The 20,830-nt window shown below is 45.4% G+C and overlaps 1 protein-coding gene across 1 annotated transcript in view; it reads right to left on the reverse strand.

The window, feature by feature from the left end:
• Window positions 1-20,830, reverse strand: part of ATP9A (ATPase, class II, type 9A) — a 141,942-nt gene that overhangs the window by 99,529 nt on the left and 21,583 nt on the right. The window contains exons 4-6 of the mRNA XM_011978174.1: window positions 10,406-10,464; window positions 9,092-9,143; window positions 7,029-7,123 (exon numbers count right to left, since the gene is read on the reverse strand). Of these exons, the coding sequence (XP_011833564.1) occupies window positions 7,029-7,123; window positions 9,092-9,143; window positions 10,406-10,464 (206 nt within the window). The remainder of the gene's footprint in view (window positions 1-7,028; window positions 7,124-9,091; window positions 9,144-10,405; window positions 10,465-20,830) is intronic.

Below are 20,830 nucleotides of genomic sequence, written 5' to 3' on the forward strand. Positions count from 1 at the left end.
AAAAAAAAAAAAAAAAAGAAAGAAAATACTCATTCAACAAATGATTACTGGGCAACTACTCGGTATAAACCTCTGGGAAGAGCTGAAAAAGCAAGTAAGAACGCCTCTCACCCATAAGGATGGCTATCAAAACAAAAACAAAAACAAGTACGATGAAGAGGTGGAGAATCTGGAGGCCCTGTGCACTGTTGCTGGGAATGTCAGATGGTGCAACAGCTATGGAAACAGCACAGCACTTCCTCAAAAAATTAACCAGAAAACTACCAAATAATCCAGCAATTCCACCTCCGGGTATACACCCAAAAGAACTGAAAGCAGGGACATGACATGATCATCTGTCCACCCATGTATGAAGCAGCATTATTCACATCAGCCAAGAAGTGCAAGCAAGTCAAACAAGCATCAGTGGATGAATGGATAAACAAAGTGTGGTCTGTCCATGCAATGGAATATTACTCAGCCTTAAAAAGGAAGAAGTTCTGACACAGGCTACGATACGGATGAACCTGGAAGAAGACATTATGCTCAGTGAAATAAACCAGTCACAAAAAGACAAAAACTAAGTGATTCCACTTATAGGAGGAACTTAATTCATAGAGTAGTTTAATTCATAGAGACAGAAAACAGAAAGATGCTCGCCAGGTGTTCAGCCAAGGCGGGAATGAAGTTACTGCTTAATGAGTCCAGAGTTCTAGTTTTGAAAGATGAAAAAAGTTCCAAAGATGAACATGGCTGATGCCTGCATGACAAGGTCAGTGTACTTCAGGCCACTGAACTGTGCACTTAAAAATGATTACGATGGTACATTTTATGTTATGTGTCTTTTAGCGCAATTTTTTAAAAAGCAAACGAGAAGTCAACCTTAGGTGATAAGAAAGCCCAAAAGTGAAAGATCTGGGCAAAAACTACATTTCAAAGCAGCATATGTGAAGTGGCATAAGATAGGTACAGTCAGGGGGAGCAGCAGTCACTTCCAGAACAAAGAAGAAAGGAAGTAGACGGGGACTGGGCACCAGGAAAGGCGACGAAGGGGGCAGGGGTGAAGCCCAGGAGGAGGAAGGGACAGGCCAAAGCGCAGTATGGAATGGAAATAAGTTCAGAAGCAGAAAGCCCCATCGAGCCGGGACAGGATGGAATGATTCTCTGCACTGGCACAGGCGGGTCCCGAGAGGAAATGGCAGGGCGTGGCCCAGATCATGCAACAAGTTAAAGGCCAAGCTAACAATGGATGATTATGTCATATACATACCCACTCACACATATATATGGCATGAGGACAGGAGGTTATATTATAGTGTTGTTTTTTTCTCAGTTGCTTTTCTTCTTTTTTTTTTTCTTTTTGAGATAGAGTCTTGCTCTGTTGCCAGGCTGGAGTGCAATGGTGCAGTCTCGTCTCACTGCAACCTCCACCTCCCAAGTTCAAGCCATTCTCCTGCCTCAGCCTCCCAAGTAGCTGTGACTACAGGCGCATGCCACCACACCCAACTAATTTTTTTTTTTTTTTTTTTTTAATAGAGACAGTCTCGATCTCTTGACTCATGATCCACCTGCCTCAGCCTCCCAAAGTGCTGGGATTACAGGCATGAGCCACCACGTCCGGCCTACTTTTCTTCTTAATAGGAAGGTCATCTGCTACGGGGGGTTCTTGAGTTCCCATACTCGGCAACTGACTGCTGGTCAAAGATGAGGCTTTGCACAAAGAGAGCCAGGAGCAAACCCCAGCCCCCACATACCAGTCGTATGAATTTGGAGAAATCAGTGACCCCTCTGCTCTGTCTCTGACCTGTGAAACAGCCACACCACCACTACATTTTAGGGGAGCAGTACACAGACACCATGGGGCCCCGCTTCCACGCCTGCTGCGCAGAGGGACACAGCTGCCCTTGGATGGGCAACAGTGACCATAGGACCTGTGCTTCATCAGGGCACCCTGAGGCCACGGCTGCGGTCACCGCAGCCAGCTCTGTACCAGCACCTGGCTATTGGATCTGTTTCTTCTCCTCTCTTCCTTTTCCAGATTCTTCTTACTTCCTCTTCATTTTAACACAATTATTTCAACCCGTACTGCCAATCCTGATGACGCGGCCCAGGGAGGCCCGTTACCCCTGCAGGAGAAGGCAGTCCAGCCATGAAGGAGCCAGCTGAGCTAGAAGCAGGTGTCTTGTCTAAACTTCGCAGCTCCCGCCAGCAGCCTGCTGTAGCATGTCCCCATCCCAGTCATTTACAAGTTTCTTTGTACCCTGTCTTTACCTGACCTTTCAAAGGGTAGTAGGAATCACTGCCAGAAAAAAAGGAAGCAGGGATTGCCTTACTAGATAAATCTTACTTGATAACCAAGACACCCAATTATAAAGTGGTAGATATACCAAAAAATGTCCAGAAATATTAAAAAATGGGAAATGGATATATTGTGATAGCCACATGTCTTGGAATATTATGCAGATGCAAAAAAAGAATGAAACTACACTCCAAGGTGGGACATAGTAGCTCACACCTGTAATCCCAGCACTATGGGAGGCCGAGACTGGTGGATCACTTGAGGTCAGGAGTTGGAGACCAGCCTGGCCAACATGGTGACACCCCATCTCTACTAAAAATACAAAAATTAGCCAGGCGTGGTGGCAGGTGCCTTTAATCCCAGCTACTCGGGAGGCTGAGGCAGGAGAATTGCTTGAACCTGGGAGGTGGAAGTTGTAGTGAGCTGAGATCACGCCACTGTACTCTACTCTGGGCAAGAGAAGGAAACTCCATCTCAAAAAAAAAAAAAAAGAGGGAGGCCAGGCATGGTGGCTCACACGTGTAATCCCAGCACTTTGGGAGGCCGAGGCAGGTGGATCACTTGAGGTCAGGAGTTCAAGACAAGGCTGACCAACCTGGTAAAACCCCATTTCTACTAAAAATACACACACACACACAAATAGCTGGGCATGATGGCACACGCCTGTAATTTCAGCTACTCAGGAAGCTGAGGCCGGAGAATTGCTTGAACCCAGGAGGTGGAGGCTGCAATGAGCTGAGATCACACCATTGCACTCCAGCCTGGGCAACAAGATTGAAATTCCATCACAAAAAAGAAAAAAAAAAGTATACTCTAAATTTTGTTTGTTTTTGAGATGGAGTCTCGCTCTGCTGCCAGGCTGGAGTGCAGTGGTATGATCTCAGCTCACTGCAACCTCCACCTCCCAGATTCAAACTATTTCCCTGCCTCGGCCTTCCAAATAGCTAGGACTACAGGCACACACCACCAAGCCTGGATAACTTTTTGTATTTTAGTAGAGACAGGGTTTCACCGTGTTGGCCAGGATGATCTCGATCTCCTGACCTCGTGATCCACCCGCCTTGGCCTCCCAAAGTGCTAGGATTACAGGTGTGAGCCACCACGCCCAGCCTTCTCTAAATTTTTAATGAAATGAACTGTCAACATTTAAAATTTGAGTGATTTCACATGAAAATCTGGATTTCTGGGTGCTCTTTCAAAAACAATCAGATAGGCAAACTTGGCCAACAACACCACTTGGCAACAAGGGCCAAGAGATGGTAGAGGCTACCAGCCACCCCTTCAGGCAGAGCCTGCACTCTTGCTAACTAACTAGGAGGCACCATATGCATACCGCCTCTGTGTATTCATAAGGCTCAGAGACACATTAAACGTGGAGTAGGGCCGAGAGTGGTGGCTCACACCTGTAATCCCAGCACTGTGGGAGGCTAAGGCAGGTGGATCACCTGAGGTCAGGAGTTTGAGACCAGCCTGGCCAACATGCTGAAACCCCATCAATACAAAAATTAGCTGGGCGTGGTGGCTCACGACTGTAGTCCCAGCTACTCGGAGGCTGAGGCAGGATAATCACTTGAACCCGGGAGGCAGAGGTTGCAGTGAGCTGAGATGGTGCCACTGCACTCCAGCCTGGGCAACAGAATAAGATTCTGTCTCCAAAAAAAAAAAAGGCCAGGTGCAGTGGCTCACACCTGTAATCCAAGCACTTTGGGAATCCGAGGTGGGTGGATCACAAGGTCAGGAGATTGACGCCATCTTCGCTAACACAGTGAAACCCTGTCTCTACCAAAAATACAAAAAATTAACTAGGTGGGGTGGCAGGCACCTGTAGTCCCAGTTACTCAGGAGGCTGAGGCAGGAGAATGGCGTGAACCCGGGATGCAGAGCTTGCAGTGAACCGAGATCGCGCCACTGCACTCCAGCCTGGGTGACAGAGTGATACTCCATCAAAAAAAAAAAAAGTGGAGGGTGAAAAAAACTGCAGAACAACGAATACAGTCTTATGCCATTTATGTGAAACCACATACCACAAACAAGTCTGCATTTGTATATTTATAAGTAAGTGCATTGAGAAACATCTGGAAAGACCACTATTGACTTCACATGACCCTTGATTCCCTCTGGGAAGAAAGTAAGATCTGAGGTAAAGGCTGTGAGCAGGACTTCTCACTTTTTCTTCCACAGCTTTCCATACCGTTGAACTATTTTTAACAAGAATATACTCATGTATTAATCAGGTCATCGTTTCATAAAAATCTTTTTTTGTTTTTTTGAGACAGGGTCTCCCTCTGTTGCCCAGGCTGGAGTACAGTGGCACAATCTCAGCTCACTGCAACCTACGCCTCCCAGGTTCAAGCCATCCTCCCACCTCAGCATCCCGAGTAGCTGGGACGATAGGTGTGCGCTACCAGGCCTGGCTACTTCTTGTATTTTTTGTAGAGACGGGGTTTCACCACATTGCCCAGGATGTTCTCAAGCGATTTGCTTGCCTCGGCCTTCCAAAATGCTGGGATTACAGGCGTGAGCCACTGCGCCCAGCTCATATACATCTCATTATCTAAAATTGTGTTAAAATGCTGCTCCCCACAGAGACCACCCCCCAATAATCACACTAAGGCCGAGAGTTCCTTGACAACAAAGAAGACAGGATCTCATCTTTCTCTGAAACCTAGTCCGAGCCTGGACCCAACGAGAGGCAAAGCGAGCGTTTATTAAACTGCGTCATGCTTCTAAAGCATGCACCAAGTAATGCGATCCCATGCTGCGGAATCTGCAGCACCTTCCCTTCTATGCCCCCCTAACCTGTCTCTAGAACAGATTTTTTTTTTTTTTTTTTTTTTTTTTTGAGACAGAGTCTCGCTTTGTCGCCCAGGCTGGAGTGCAGTGGCCAGATCTCGGCTCACTGCAAACTCCGCCTCCCGGGTTCACGCCATTCTCCTGCCTCAGCCTCCCGAGTAGCTGGGACTACAGGCGCCCGCCGCCTCGCCCGGCTAATTTTTTGCATTTTTAGTAGAGACGGGGTTTCACCGTGTTAGCCAGGATGATCTCGATCTCCTGACCTCGTGATCCACTCGCCTCGGCCTCCCAAAGTGCTGGGATTACAGGCGTGAGCCACCGCGCCCGGCCTAGAACAGATCTTTTAAATTGTTTTGAGGATCAGAATTCTGTCGTCAGGTTAGCTACACCTCACAGGCATGACGGTGGCTGCTACAAGTCCCCAGGGGCTCCTAGCCAGTAGTTAGAAACTCACTGTTCTAACATTCCTGGTTTAGGCCGGGCGCCGTGGCTCATGCCAGTAACCACAGCACTTTGGGAGGCTGAGGCAGGTGGATCAACGGAGGCCAGGAGTTTGAGACCATCCTGGCCAACACCACGAAACTCTGCCTCTACTAAAAATACAAATATTAGCCAGGCGTGGTGGCGGGTGCCTGTAATCCCAGCTACTCGGGAGGCTGAGGCAGGAAAATTGCCTGAACCCAGGAGGTGGAAGTTGCAGTGAGCCAAGATCACGCCACTGTACTCCACCCTGGGCGACAGAGTAAGAGTCCGTCTCATAAATAAATAATAAAATAAAATTCCTGGTTTAAAATTAACAGTAATAATGGTGCTATTTCTGTATTAGCCATGAAAAATCATTCATAGGGTGGCTACATTTCTTGTTATGTCAGTCCCACCAAGATGTGGACCTATCCTCCTCCCTCAGGGGACACAGTAAGGAGTGGCTTCGATCCATGTGACGTGAGTACAGGGGAAGCTTCTGTGTTCCACTTCATCCTTCCAGACCACGGTGGGGAACGCCAGTCACCGGGCACTTAAGTTACACTTGACCAACTACTGCGGCCATCCTCTCAGCCAGGGCCGGCACCCCGTCATGTACGCTGGGCACACGGCAGAGAATACAACAGGCAGAGCCCACCCGCAGGGACGCTGCCTGGGAGTGAGCGAAGTGGGGATGCAGGGAGAGGAGGGCAGAAAGAGCCTCTCCGATAAGGAGACTCGTGAGCAAAAGCTCAGTGGAGCATGGAGATGACCTGCCAGGCAGACTCGCCAGAGATCAGAGGGCTCCCAGTGGAGGAAACGGCAACAGTAAACATCCAGGGACAGAATGACAGATCCGACAGGCTGGCAGGCAGAGGAGAGAAGGCCAGGCACTGAGGTCGCAGCCTCAGCAGAGAGACAAATGGGAAGGACCTGAAGATGACAGCAAGTACCGCAGAACTGATTCTCAGTAAGATGAGAAATCTTTGGAGGGTTTTTTTTTATTTTATGATTATTACTTTTATTAGACACAGGTCTCACTATGCTGCCCAGGCTGGAGTGCAGTTGCTATTCCCAGGGACAATAACAGCTCACTAAAGCATCGAACCCATGGGCTTAAGCAATCCTCCTGACTCAGCCTCTTGAGGAGCTGGGACTACAGGTGCATGCCGCTGAGCCGGGCCTACCTTCGTAGGTTTTGAGCAGAGCAGTGACGTGCTCTGGCTTACCCTTTAAATTTTGGTGAGGCACGTGGGCAAGGCTCCTTACAGTTTTCAGCTTCCCACGGGAGAGCGCACTGCCTACCCTCAGGGTCTGCTTTTGGCCTGGCCACATCAGGGAAGCCAACTAATCCCAGGGGCTCTCCAGGACCCCACGCTCCCCCACCCGCCCCACTTCACAGCTGCCGTCCCATTCCTGGCCCCCAAGGTATTGAGTTCGAGAACCCTGCTAAGACAGGTTGCCAGCATGGGCTTCTGCAGGGAAAGCTACTCACGGCGGCCGTGGGGAGCCTCTGCGTGCAGGCCACGGGAAGCCGCAGCTTCCAGTCCGTCTCCCCATCCAGCTGATCCGTCCGCAAGAAGCATGACCCTGCGGGAAGGAAGTCGGGTGCTGTCACCTGCACCTCAAGCACCCTTCCCTCGGCAGCTCTGGGCAGCGTCTGCTCTGGTCCTTGTAAAAACAGCCAACCAATGGCCAGCGACCACAAGGGAAAATACATATCCTAACTCCCACTTCTTCCAAAATAAGCTCTGGGATCAGAAAGCTTAGAGTTCAAACCCTCACTCCACCACTCTCTCTCAGTGAGATCCCAGGCTAGTTTCTTGGCCTTGTTAGGCTCCAGTGTCTGTAAAATATGGAGAAACATAGACCTCACAATCTTGCTGTAGAGATTCAGTGGAGAGATAGAACGGGGACCAGCACAGGGTGACCAGCATTCCTAGCTGTCTGGCCAGGCATCGCCAGCACCTTCTCAGGACCCAAACCACCTGAGTGCAGGTCCAGGCTCTGCCACATACTAGCTTTGTGCCCTGATAGTTGCCTATCCTCTCTGAGCCTCAGTTTCCTCGTCTGTAAAAGTGGAGATAGGGACAGTCCTGACCCTGCAGGGGTGATTCGTGCATAGAGCTCAGAACAGCACCGATCGATCCAGGCAAGCATGAGGTTATTACGGGATGGCACACTTCAGAGGTGTATCTTTCAGTCTGACATACAGATCCATGCAAGTAGTCAGCTGTACACTCCATCAAATACTGAACACACCCCATTCACGACACTGCAGTTCAGTCTTTGAGAACTATTTACGTAGAACACACATAATTTTTGTTTTTTTGTTTTTTTTTTTTTTAAGAAAAAAAGAGCATGTCAGGGGCCCTGATAACTCCATAATCCTCTGTTTTCACTAAATAGGACACAAGAACAAATTTGAAGACAAAGCCATAGTTTTTCAAAGACTGTTTTAATCTAGTGCCTTTTACCTCCTGTCCTGATTACATATCAGTATATAATTTTACTTGTACTTTAATTCCATTAATAATGAAATACATTGCAGCATCCTCAAAGGAATACGAATGTAAATTTTTCACGTGTTCAGAAACCTCCAATCATGCCAGATAAGAGAAAAACAGCCTATTTCCTCAGAACAGCTTAAATAACAAAAATTAAAATCAAGGCCATTTTGGCCGGTCGTGGTGGCTCACACCTGTAATTCCAGCACTTTGGGAGGCTGATGGATCACCTGAGGTCAGGAGTTCAAGACCAGCCTGGCCAACATGGTGAAACCCCATCCCTACCAAAAATATAAAAATTAGGCAGGCATGTTGGTGCACGGGAGGCTGAGGCAGGAGAATGGCTTGAACCCAGGAGGCAGAGGTTGCAGTAAGCTGAGATCATACCACAGCATTCCAGCCTGGGTGATAGAGCAAGACCCGGTCTCAAGAAAAAAAAAAAAATTAAGGCAGTTTTAGTAGACTGATAGGGTGGGCAGGCAATGGCAGCTGCCACCCTAGGGAACAACTGCAAGGAGTTAAAGGCCTTGTAGGAGACTTCAGAGGTTCCCAGCCCGCAAACTCAGGCTACCATAAATAAATCAATAAGTGCTATGGGCAAGGTCCCCGACTCATGAACAAAGGCCAGAAAAGACAGCCCCCTCTCCCCAGTTTCTATACTGCCCCCACTCATGACACATCTCCTGGTATCAGCTTAGAAGAGAGAGGATTTCTGTTTACTTCTACATGTTAGAGACACTTCCTCGTCCCAACTCCTGAGGCTGAGCTTAACACAGCCCAGAGAGGAAACCCAAGGCCACTGTATGCGTGACTTGACCAGCTGTGAGTCAGCCGGTGTTCCACAAACTGTATTTTTTAATGACCAAAATCTATGGACTTTTAAACACCAACAACACTGTTTAAAAAGAACGGTCTATTGAAAAAGATGCTTTTGATTTGCCTCCATGGCTCCAAAATGATAATCTACTTTGTGACATTTTCAAATGATTATTTTACCAAATTACCACTGAAAGGTTAATGATTATTTTCCAAATTGATTTCAGATGTTTACCATTTTTTTCTGATGTCCTCAGGAAGATCATGTCGGCAGGGACCCGCTGGTTCTGTGTTATGAAAAGAAAGACTGTTACTGTGAATGAATGACCATGTGCCGGGTGGGGGGAGGGAGGGTTTCCGCCCCCACCCCCAACCCCTCCTTGGGTTGGGGGGGGGGGGAATGAAACTCACAGCCTCTTTTAAGTTTCTGCCTTTGTCAAAGACAGATTTGGGGATTTATTTTGAATCTGAAAAACCTTGCACACTGCTGCTACTTTACTAATCCCCTATCAAAATCTTATCTTGGAAAGAGAGCTTCTAGTTTTCTGGCGAATTCAACCATTACCTCCCAAAATCCCGAAAGTCTACCTCCCCAGCTGGCTCTCTTCCAGGCTGTCTGCTGAGACTCAAGACAGACCCTGCGCTCACGCTTTCTGCTTCTACCAACTTCCCAGCTTGATGTTTGGCTTTTAGTGGATTTTAATAAGGAAGGAAAGTAGTAAGAAGCAACAAAAGCCATTCTCAAAAACACTGGGGGAAGCGGGGGGAGCCAGCAGCCCCCATTTAATTATGAACAGAAAAGTATGTGATAACATAGAGGGGGGTTTGTGTGGTTCTTCTGAGCTACCACCCAAAAGAGTTTCACTTTACCTCAAAGCAGCTTTGAGTTCTTGGATTTAATCCTTTTAAAAGAGCATAGCTCAATTTCTACAGAAACAAGTTAAGACACAACCCTTTTCTAATCAAATATTATTCCAAGGCTCTCCAGAGCCACCCCCCAAAATCCAATGCCTTCCAAATACACACACTAGAAAAAGATATGAGTGTTTGCTAAAGTAACAAACACACTGACACAGCTATTTTTTAAAATGTATTTTTGGTCTTTTTACTGTTCTCAGGTTACACTTAACCCCTGCTCCCCATAAAATAAAAAACAAGCACAATGGTTAAGTTGGGAAATACAAGCTAAAATGGCTCAAAAGGTAAATTTTATAAATATTTTAAGTGTCTATATAGTAAGTAGACTTCTAGGAAAGATTTTATTATATTTTTTTATCCCAAAATAATAAGCACATCGAACAGGAAATCAAAACTTGTACTTGTGTTTGTAAGCAGGATTTCTGGCTAACCAACACATATAAACCTTGAAAAAATATTTGTGTGTGTGTGTGTGTGTGTGTGTGTGTGTCTCACAGAAGATTTTTCTCCCGAGGCAAAGTTTTTGGATAGAATCCCAAAATGCATCATTCACTTCGTCTACCAGATACACAAATGACACGTTAGGACCCATGAAGTGGTATTCACACACAAGCTTCCAGATCCTGCTCACCTTTTCAACGATGATAAGGTCTCCAACTTGGATGTTAGAACTCTTCACCTTCACTGTGCCTGCAATGCAACAGGTTGAAGATACATCACTACCTTAATTCATTTCAATTCAACATGTCTTTACAGAGTGACCAGCCTGCAAACACACAGCACACCCAGAAGTACATGCTCCCACCCGCGGCTGCCACCAACTCCAGCACCATTATCTCCTGCCTCTCCAGGAAAGGGCTCAACCGCTGCAGAGGCCGCTGCAGACATAAATGCCCACTTCACAGAGCACTGGAATAGCTCGAGCCCTTCATGAAAGCCCATTTATTTGCCTTAAAAGTGACTTAGATGGAAAGTACTTGGGGAAAAAAGTCTTAATTTCCAACACCACTTAACAGTGACTTCGATGCAAAGTACTGGGGGAAAAAAAGTCTTAATTTTCAACGCCACCAAAAAGAAAGAAGCTAACTAATTCCAAAGGACTGATTTACTTTTTAATTGATAATTGCTACATGCTTTGATTGATAGGATTATGATCAGACTGTATAATTTTGCTGGATGTTTAAGCAGTAAAAGCTAACATTAAATGCTAATTCTGTGCTCAGCCCTGTACAGACTTTGACGTTTCACTTAATCCTCACAACAGCCCTCAGAAGAAGGTAGTTCCATCCCCAGCTTTCAGATGAGGAAAGGAGATTCAGGATGTTCCCCCTTCCCCCAAAGTCTCAGAGTTAGAACAGGCCAGTGCTGGGATTCACACCTGCATTTGACTCCAGAGTACAGAAGAAAAGCAGTGAGTTGTGAAGAAAAGCAGTGAGTTCCGTTCAACCCAAAAAACATGGCTGGGCCAGGCACAGCGGCTCACATCGGTAATCCCAGGACTTTGGAAGGCCGAAGCAGGCAGATGGCTTGAGCCCAGGAGTTCAAAACCAGCCTGGCCACATGTCAAAACCCTGTCTCTACCAAAAATATAAAAATTAGCTGGGTGTGGTGGTACATGCCTGTAGTCCCGGCTAGTTGGGAGGCTGAGGTGTGGGAGGATCGCTTGTGCCCAGGAAATAGAGGCTGCAGTGAGCTGTGATCATGTCACTCCAGCCTGGGCAACAGTGAGACCCCGTCTCAAAAAATAAAATAAAAAAATAAAAAAACACGACTGAGGGCTGTGTCCTGGGGAACCAAGGATGAAGACAGTCCCCATATTCTCAGAGAGCTCCTAGCCTAGGAGAGGAGCTGACACAATGATTCTGCAAAGAACCAGAGAGTCAATAGTTTACGTCCTGTGGCCAAGAGCCATGTCTTCCACCCTCCCAACTACTGATCCCCCTAAAAAGGCTCATAGTCTTTTGTACATGTATATTTTACGTTTTAAAACATAAGAAACATCCTCAGCTCTCGGGCCATACAAAACCAAATGCAGAGCTGAACTGGGCCCACAGCCTTTGGTTGTCAACCAAAAATCTGGCAAGCAAGACAGCCAGACAGATGCTGTTAGTGCAAACACCCCGTGTACTGAGAGAGCGGGAAGGAGGGAAATTTCACCTCCTAAGAAGTACCTAGAGCAGCGCCCAGTACACAGAAGGCACTTGATTATTCACTCAACACCCAGGCAGCATTTACTGAACATGTGCTGTATGCCAGGGGTTCTAAGGGCTGGGGATACATGAGACCCAATTCCAGTGGAGGGGAGGAGGCAACAAACAAATAATGGATGAAGGGGTTTGGAGGATCAGAGGGATGCCTGTCAGCAAACTCTCTGTGGGAGAGTTGAGGCCAGAATTAGACGAAGGACACTGTGCTTCCAGTAACAGACGAAAGGCACCCTGAGATGTGAGAAAGTGGGACAGGTGAATAGCTAACAGCATGCACACAGCCAAAGGCTAGAACTCTTTCAGCAAGACGCGAAGCATCAGGAAAGCAGGCAACAGCAAGAGATGAAAGTGGAAGGGGCCAGTTGGGGCCAGGTGGCCCCACATGCTGTGAGTGAGTCCAGAGAGGAAGAGAGAATTTATTCTGGTGATAGGTTAAATTCACATACAGGGAGCAACACCCCAAAATCTTTGTGATACTGGTATCTTGTAACAAGCCCATGTAACTTACAAATGTTCAGCTAAGAGAGAGGTAAAAAGTAATTATAGCCTGGGCACCACGGTGGCTCATAATCCCAGCACTTTGGGAGGCCAAGGCGGGTGGATCGCCTGAGGTCAGGAGTTCAAGACCAGCCTGGCCAACATGGTGAAATCCAGTCTCTACTAAAAATACAAAAATTAGCCAGGCATGGTGGCAGGCACATGTAATCTCAGATACTGAGGCAGGAGAATCGCTTGAACCCAGAGGTGGAGGTTGCAGTGAGCCAAGATCTCACCCTTGCATTTCAGACAAAACTCCATCTCAAAATAAAAAAAAAAAGAGAGAGCTTAAAGACATGAAATAATCCAAGTGCACAACTCTAGATTTTTAGTGTCTCACATATTTTACATTTTAACATAATTTAATATCATTTGTTTTTTAAGGATTTCACTACCATGGAGATTTTTCAGGGGATTCCAATGTTTTCCTGTTGAAACAACTCTCTTTAATCGGTTCCATAAGATTTGATTTTAACTAATTTTTATATGTCATTAAATCTTGTCATTAAACAGTTAGTAGAATTGGCATCAAAAGGTCTGATACAAACACTACTGACCTTTTTTTTTTTTTTCCCCCTTAGATGGAGTCTCGCTCTGTCGCCCAGGCTGGAGTGCAGTGGCGTGATCTCGGCTCACTGTAACCTCCACCTCCCACGTTCAAGCAATTATTCTGCCTTCAGCCTCCCGAGTAGCTGGGACTACAGATGCCCACCACCACGTCTAGTTAATTTTTGTAAGTTTTAGTAGAGGCGGGGCTTCACCATATTGGCCAGGCTGTTCTCGAAATCCTGACCTTGTGATCCACCCACCTCAGCCTCCCAAAGTACTGGGATTACAGGCATGAGCCACTGTGCCCAGTCAACATTACTGACTTCTAGAAAGTACTCAACTAACGATGGCGAGCTGGACCAACCCTCAATTGCTGGTAAGACTTCTGGACTCTCCTAGTGTGAGCATCTCACCCTAAGTGAGAATCTAGCATCTAATGGTACCTCATTTTCATAAAATGTGATGCTAAACTCAATCCAATGACCGGAGCTGGCCTGCTAGAGAGAGACCCACTGGTCTCATTTCATTATGTCTTAGGCTTTGGTCAATACATTTATAGAGAGACTGGAAAACATCCAATTAGATGACTAGAAATGGGCCAGACGCAGTGACTCACACCTATAATCTCAGCACTTTAGGAGGCTGAGACAGGTGGATCGCTTGAGCCTATTAGTTCAAGACCAGCCTGGGCAACATGGCAAGACCCTATCTCTACAATAAACACAAAAAATTAGCCAGGTGTGGTGATGTGCGCCTGTAGTCCCAGCTACTCGGGAGACTGAGGTAGGAGGAATGCTTGAGCCCAGGCAACCAAGGCTGCTGTGAGCTGAGATTGTGCCACTGCACTGCAGCCTGGGTAAAAGAACAAGACCCTGCCTCAAAAAAAAAAAAAAAGAGAGAGAGACAGAGAGAAGGCCGGGCACAGTGGCTCACGCCTGTAATCCCAACACTTTGGGAGGCCGAGGCGGGCAGATCACCAGAGGTCAGGAGTTTGAGACCAGCCTGACCAACATGGAGAAACCCCGTCTCTACTAAATACAAAATTAGCCGGATGTGGTAGCGCACACCTATAATCCCAGCTACTCGGGAGGGCTGAGGCAGGAGTATTGCTTGAACCCCGGAGGTGGAGGTTGCAGTGAGCCCAGTTTGCACCACTGCACTTCAACCTGGGCAACAAGAGCGAAACTCCGTCTCAAAAAAAAAAGAAAAAAGAGAGAGGAAGAAAGAGAGAAATGGGTAAAGAGAGGGTCTCACTGGCCATACAATTTCATGGCCTGAACCAATCTTCTTGCTCCACTAGGGGGCAAAAGGAAAAATCTACACAGACTCATCATTTTTCTGGGAGCTCAGGAAGGTATTACTTGAAGGAAGACCGTAAATTCAACATGGCCCTCAGCGCCAATGAACTTTTCCTTCACTTGAGCTTGTCCCAACTTTCCCAAACATAAATTTACACATTGTCTTTGGTTTTATTACTAAAATTGATGTTGCTGGCCTGGCCCAAATGATCACGCCTGGGTTCACATCTTCAAGCTCTAGTCACAGGTTCCCTCTTAAAATCTAACTCAAAGAAGAGCATACGTGTTTATTCTTATTAAATAATAATCACCTATGTACATGTGTGTATGTTAGCAGGACAGAGGACAAAATCAGGGAGATTCTCCTGAAAGAATCAGCAGGGCTTTCTCTGGCACATTTATTTTCCAAATTTTTCACATGAATTATTTTTCCATTAAGCATAAGGTTGCTTTCCTAATAAGAAAAAATAATAAAAATTAAAATTAGCTCAAATTTTTTAGTGACCAGACCCAGATTTTTCCCTTCTGCAAGTGAGTCCTGATTTATGATCCATTCATTTGAACTCTGCCTCTCTCTGTCCATCTGTTCTGCCTCAACAAAAACCCCTTTAATCCTCTGTGTTTGCAGAGCAGTTTCTGAGTAACCCCAGCAGGCCAATCCTTCACGCAAACACACCTACTGTACCCGACTGTCCGTCAGCCAACAGGGCTCTTGCTCCTCCTCTAAGGGAGGAAGCAGGAGCCGCACCATCGTGAGGTCACTTGGATTTTTTACCCACGGTCATTCATTAGCATTTCAGTGTTTTGGGGGGATGAGCCTTGGATCTCCAGCTTGAACAAACACAGATTCCCAGACTCTCCCCTTCTGTTGAGCCACTGCAGAGTGCTGTCAATTTGGACTTCTTGCCCCATGTTGCCTTTTCTTTTGGTGATCAAAAATATGTAGTTTGGCTGGGCACAGTAGGTCCCAATCCTAGCACTTTGGGAGGCCGAAGTGGGTGGATTGCTTGAGCCCAGGAGTTTGAGACCAGCCTGCGCAGCATGGCAAAACTCTGTCTCTATTTTTCAAAAAAGTTAATTAGGCTGGGCGCAGTGGCTCACGCCTGTAATCCCAGCATTTTGGGAGGCCGAGGCGGGTGGATCATGAGGTCAGGCATTCAAGACCAGCTGGCTAACTTAGTGAAACCAGGTCTCTACTAAAAATACAAAAAATTAGCCGGACATGGTGACAGGCGCCTGTAATCCCAGCTACTTGTGAGGCTGAGGCAGGAGAATCCCTTGAACCTGGAAGGTAGAGGAGGTTGCAGTGAGCCAAGATCGTGCCACTGTACTCCAGTGCCACTGTACTCCGGGCGACAGTGCGAGACTCCGTCTCAAAAAAAAAAAAAAAGTTAAATTAAATATCTATATGGTTTGGGCCTTCATGCTGGGCATGGTATGTGTGCACGTGTGTGTGTGTGTGCATGTAATGAGAGAAAATACAAAACCAGAATGAAAAGGAGAAAAAGCACCAAGAAGAAAAGAGATTTAAAAAAGCAGATACTGTTATTTACATTCCCATATTTACTGGGAGTTTTCCACCAGTCAGGCCCTAGGCTTGGCTGTCAGTATTTGACTAAAACGTCCCTCTCTAACGAGCTCTCAAGTTGGTAGAGAGAAAGAGGAAGAGAAAAGAGAGACCAAAGTTAGAAGTGAGGAATCACTGGGCATTCAGTGGTTAGAACTGACTCCCAGAATGAAAAAATCGGTAAGGGTGTAGAAAGGGCTCAAACACATGATTTCTAACCTCACATCAACCACTGTTCTGAGTCTTCTACATTGTTGCAAAAAAGGGGAAGAACAAGATACACAGAAGCAAACTGACAGAAAGGCTCCTATGTCCTAACAAAGTAACAGGAGAAAGAAAAAACAGCACATTGATAGCAATTATTACCAATCTCAAAAAAGGGCAGGAACTCTCCCTACAGTTGATCTGGCAGGGAAGAACATGCCCTCCCAACGCGCCTCCGCCAGGCACACTTCCCAAGCGCTCCTTGGTTTTTTGTCATTGTTCTGTTTTGGTCTCATCTTCCCCAGAGACTCCTAAGATAGAAAAAGGACCAATACACAGGGCTCCCAGCTTGGACGATGCTTTACCATTAATGTCTTAAAATTCTTTGTCAGTTTTTTTTTTTTTTTTTAACTCAAGATCTAACCATCTGATCTTAATAATTTTTGAACAAGCCCCCCCGCTTTTTACTTTTCACTGGGTCCCACAAATTATGTAACTGGTCCAGAAGGCTAGTAAAAACTCCCAATAATATCTTCTTTATAAAGCGTGTAGGAAAACCTGGCCCTGTCCTAAGAACCGAGGCCACAGAACTCTGAACTTTTCCTGTAACACCCCATCTCCAAAATCGAGGCTCTGAGATTTTTTAATGCATTCGCAGAAATTCTACAAAAGGTAAGAGATTTTTGCAAAAGTTAAGCGGAAAATTCGCTGCCTGCCACATCCTAAATCATTAAAAGTCTTCTAATAAATCTATCCCTTTCAGCTTTCGCCACTTCATCCAAGTCGTCTCTCAATCAGAGTTTATAACGGGGAACAAACTTCCAATTATTAGAGCTGTTTATTTCTGTAGCGATGGACCCCAAGCCTTTCATAAGCAAACCTATTGAGCCCAAACCATGCCTTTCATGGATGACAGCTTCAGAATAAGAGCAGTTTGTCTACATTGCAGGGAGAAACCAGATGTTTCCCTTGAGTCGAAACAAGCAAATGACAATTCAGTCAAACTGCAGAACAGCCTACCAAAAAAAATTTTTTTAAATAAATTCCAGGGCACTAGTATGTGTGGGCCTATTTTTTGACCCTGAACACCTCCAACTATACTTGTATTTTTCATTGTTCATGCAGGACATTGATTGCTTTTGTAGATCTCTAACAACAATCTCCATGCACTAACCCTGGTTAATGTATTACTCTTTAACTCACACTCTAATCTAACTGTGACAGTGATGAGTTGTAAATTCTGCTTCATGTGTACATTTCCTGGGGTTGACATTAAAACGCCTCTGCAGACCCAGCAGAGTTCAGAGGTTTAAAGTTGAAATTTTCATATTCAAATAGAGTTGTCTGCCTTCCCCAAAGCCAAAGAAAAGACTGTTATTTGAAAACAGGCAAAGAGTTGAAAGGATTATTATAAATAATCACCAGCACTTCCTGGGGCTTTTGTTTAAATAGTGGGAACTTAAAAAAAGAAAAAAAAGGCTGCAGTTTAAATGTAACAAGTTTATACCCAACAGTGGCTTTTAAAATATATAAATGGTCTTGCCGGTTTATGGTGCCCAGAAATGATGAAGCAGACGAACACCCTTACAGGGGGGATGTACCTTTTGGGAATAACAGTGCAATTTGCAAGTTTGAGTTTTTGGTGTTTTTTTTTTTTTAATTAAACAATAGATCAGTTCACCAATTACTTGTAATAAAATGAAATTGAGTTCTTTGAAAGGAAAATTTGAACTTTGTGGATCTTAAATAACTTTATATATGAGCTGGGTACAGTGGCTCAGGCCTGTAATCCCAGCACTTTGGGAGGCTGAGGCAGGTGGATCACCTGTGGTCAGGAGTTCGAGACCAGCCTGACTGACATGGAGAAATACCATCTCTACTAAAAATACAAAATTAGCCGGGCATGGTGGCGCACGCCTGTAATCCCAGCTACTCGGGAGGCTGAGGCAGAAGAATCACTTGAACCTGGGAGGCGGAGGTTGCAGTCAGCTGAGATTGCACCATTACACTCTAGCCTGGGCAACAAGAGTGAAACTCCATCTCAAAAAAAAAAAAAAAAAAAAAAAAAAAAAAACACTCTATATCTGCATCAGGCAGTATGAAAAAGTATTCGCCAAAATCTGTTATAAATAAGACTCATTCATAGCTGCTGATGCTCTGAATCTTAGACAAGGGAAATTTGGGAAGGGAGTTCTTTGTTCACTGAATTGTCTTTCAGGTCCTTAGTGAAGGATCTTTGCAGCAGTTTTGCTGCAGTAACATTGAAAAGTCTATCAATACAATTCTCTTCTTTAAAAAAATCATAATGCATATCTTAATGTTCTCCCATGTCTGGACAGAGTTTATACTTTGAAACATAAGTAGTACTTGTGTTTAGGAACGTAGAGTTTCAATTTAGTTAATTATTAGCTAAACAACTCCCCGTTAATTAATGCACCTTTCCTACATTATTATACCTTCTGATTAACCCCAATGACATACAACTCCAAGAAAGAAAAACGTGCATTCTTAGGTCTTGAAATTTAAGTCACATTAATTGCAATCCTAGATAATGGTACATGGGTTTTGAGCTACACTGAAAAAATACATCCTCAAATGGAGGTGAGATCCTTGAGGTTACAAGTGATTCTGTAAATGAGAAAGAGTGAGCAGAGGGCATTGCTTAACTATCTGGAAAGAACTGGAAAAGGAAAGATATCAGGTCGATTTTTTATACCACATATGTAGGAGAAAGCTGAAGACACGCAAAAGAGCGTAGACCTTTGGCTTATGACTTATGGTCAGCCTGCCCAGATGTCCCCAGCAGGAAAGAAGCATCAGCAATTGTGTTAATTATGCCTCTGTTTGCACTTCTTTCAAGGCTAATTGTCTGCCTGCTTCATTTAGCCCTTGATCACAAGTTAGTCTGGGAAGGCATTCCTGGTATGAACACCCATGGAATTCATCTTGTGAAAATGCAAATCCCATTTCCCTCACCACCTGTGATAATCGAGGCAACCTCCCACCCCCATTAAACTTTTGGTTTGGGGAAGTACAAAGAGAAATAATTCCTTCACTAATTATTTTTTTTCCAGTCCAACCCAATTCTCCTGAGTAACAAAACTAAGTTTTGCTGGATCTGCTACATCTCCAAGATCTTCTCCTTTCTGGCTTTATTTCCAGTGCCACGGAATGCTATTAATTTAGGAAGACAGCTCTATAATTAAAACCATAAAAATTCATAAAGGTCTAAGAAATGCTCTTAAGTCTCTGACGTTTAAATGTGAATTTTAGGTAGGAGGAAAAGGATGCTTGTTTATCCAAAAGCACTACCCCATGTGGTTTTCACCAGTTTGTCCATCTGACAATGAAGAGGCTAGATTGATGTTTCTTTGGACTCAGAGATGTGTTTTAAAATGACTCAGATCTTAAAAGCACCTCTGTAGCACATGTATTAAGGCTGAACACTATAGCAACTGTTGAGATATTATATGCCAAAGTGCTGAGCTCAGCTTCTGGCACATGGTAGGTACCTTGATTTAAAGGCTAAGTTTTACATGCAAACAAGCCTGGGTTCACATCCCAGCTCTGCCCTTTGCTAGCTCATCATCCCAGACAGGATGCTTTTCCTCTCTTTTGTTATAGGGGCCTCAGCCATGAACCTAGCAATGAGTGAGAGAAAGAAATTTTTTCCTTCCCTACATCTACACTCATAAAAGCTACCTTCACAGGGCTATCTAGAAGACTACAGACTAGGCTGGGCACGGTGGCTCATGCCTGTAATCCCTACACTTTGGGAAGCCAAGGCAGGAGGATCATTTGAGCCTGGGCAACTTCATCTCTACAAAGAATTAAAAAGTTAGCCAGGTATAGTGACCTGCAACTATGGTCCCAGTTACTTGGGAGGCTGAGGTGGGAGAATCACTTAAGCCTGGGCATTACAGACTGCAGTGAACTGTGACTGTGCCAGTGCACTCCAGCCTGGGTAACAGAGTGAGACCCCATCTCAAAAATAAAGAACAAGAAACTACAGATTAAACCTTATCTAGCACCTGGCTAGCTGATGGCAGGTAGCCTTTCTTCATTTTTTCTCCTGCTTCCTAATCTGAACAGCAGTTTTTCAAACAGCTCAGTGCCACCTTTTTCCTACAGCATGCCTGTACTGTATATGAATTCCTGAAACACAGGATCAACCCTTCCAGAGCCTCAGGTTATTACTGGCCTGGGTGGTCTTTCTTTCTGTTCTCCCAGGAGGGAGAGGCTCAGGAAACGTAGCCTAATTGGGAACAGCAAGCTGGTGTTGGAACCTGGGTTCTGTAGCCTGCCACCCCAGCAGTCACAGGCTGCAGCCTTGCATTCGACTCAATGCCCTTTTTGGAGAACTCTTTACCATGGCATGCCATCTGGGTCCTGGCCTGAGTTCCATGTTCAGGAGGGTCCCGTACTTGCTTCAATGCCCTGCTGTTGCCATCTTGAGATTCTTAATAAAATAAAGGTCCTACATGTTCATGTGCATTGGGTCCCACAAATCATGTAGCCAGTCCTGCTCTCTTCCCTCCTCTAAGACTCAAGATGAAGGTCACCTCTTCTGAAAAGACATCACCAGATTCTCTGATGGACTCCATCACCCCTGGCTCATACCTCCATTAATCCACCCACTGACACTTAAGAAACGCCTGCTGCAATACCATCCACGCTGGCCTCTCTCCACCATG

This window comes from Mandrillus leucophaeus, unplaced genomic scaffold (genome assembly GCF_000951045.1).
Source record: "Mandrillus leucophaeus isolate KB7577 unplaced genomic scaffold, Mleu.le_1.0 Scaffold19, whole genome shotgun sequence".
Lineage (NCBI taxonomy): Eukaryota > Metazoa > Chordata > Mammalia > Primates > Cercopithecidae > Mandrillus > Mandrillus leucophaeus.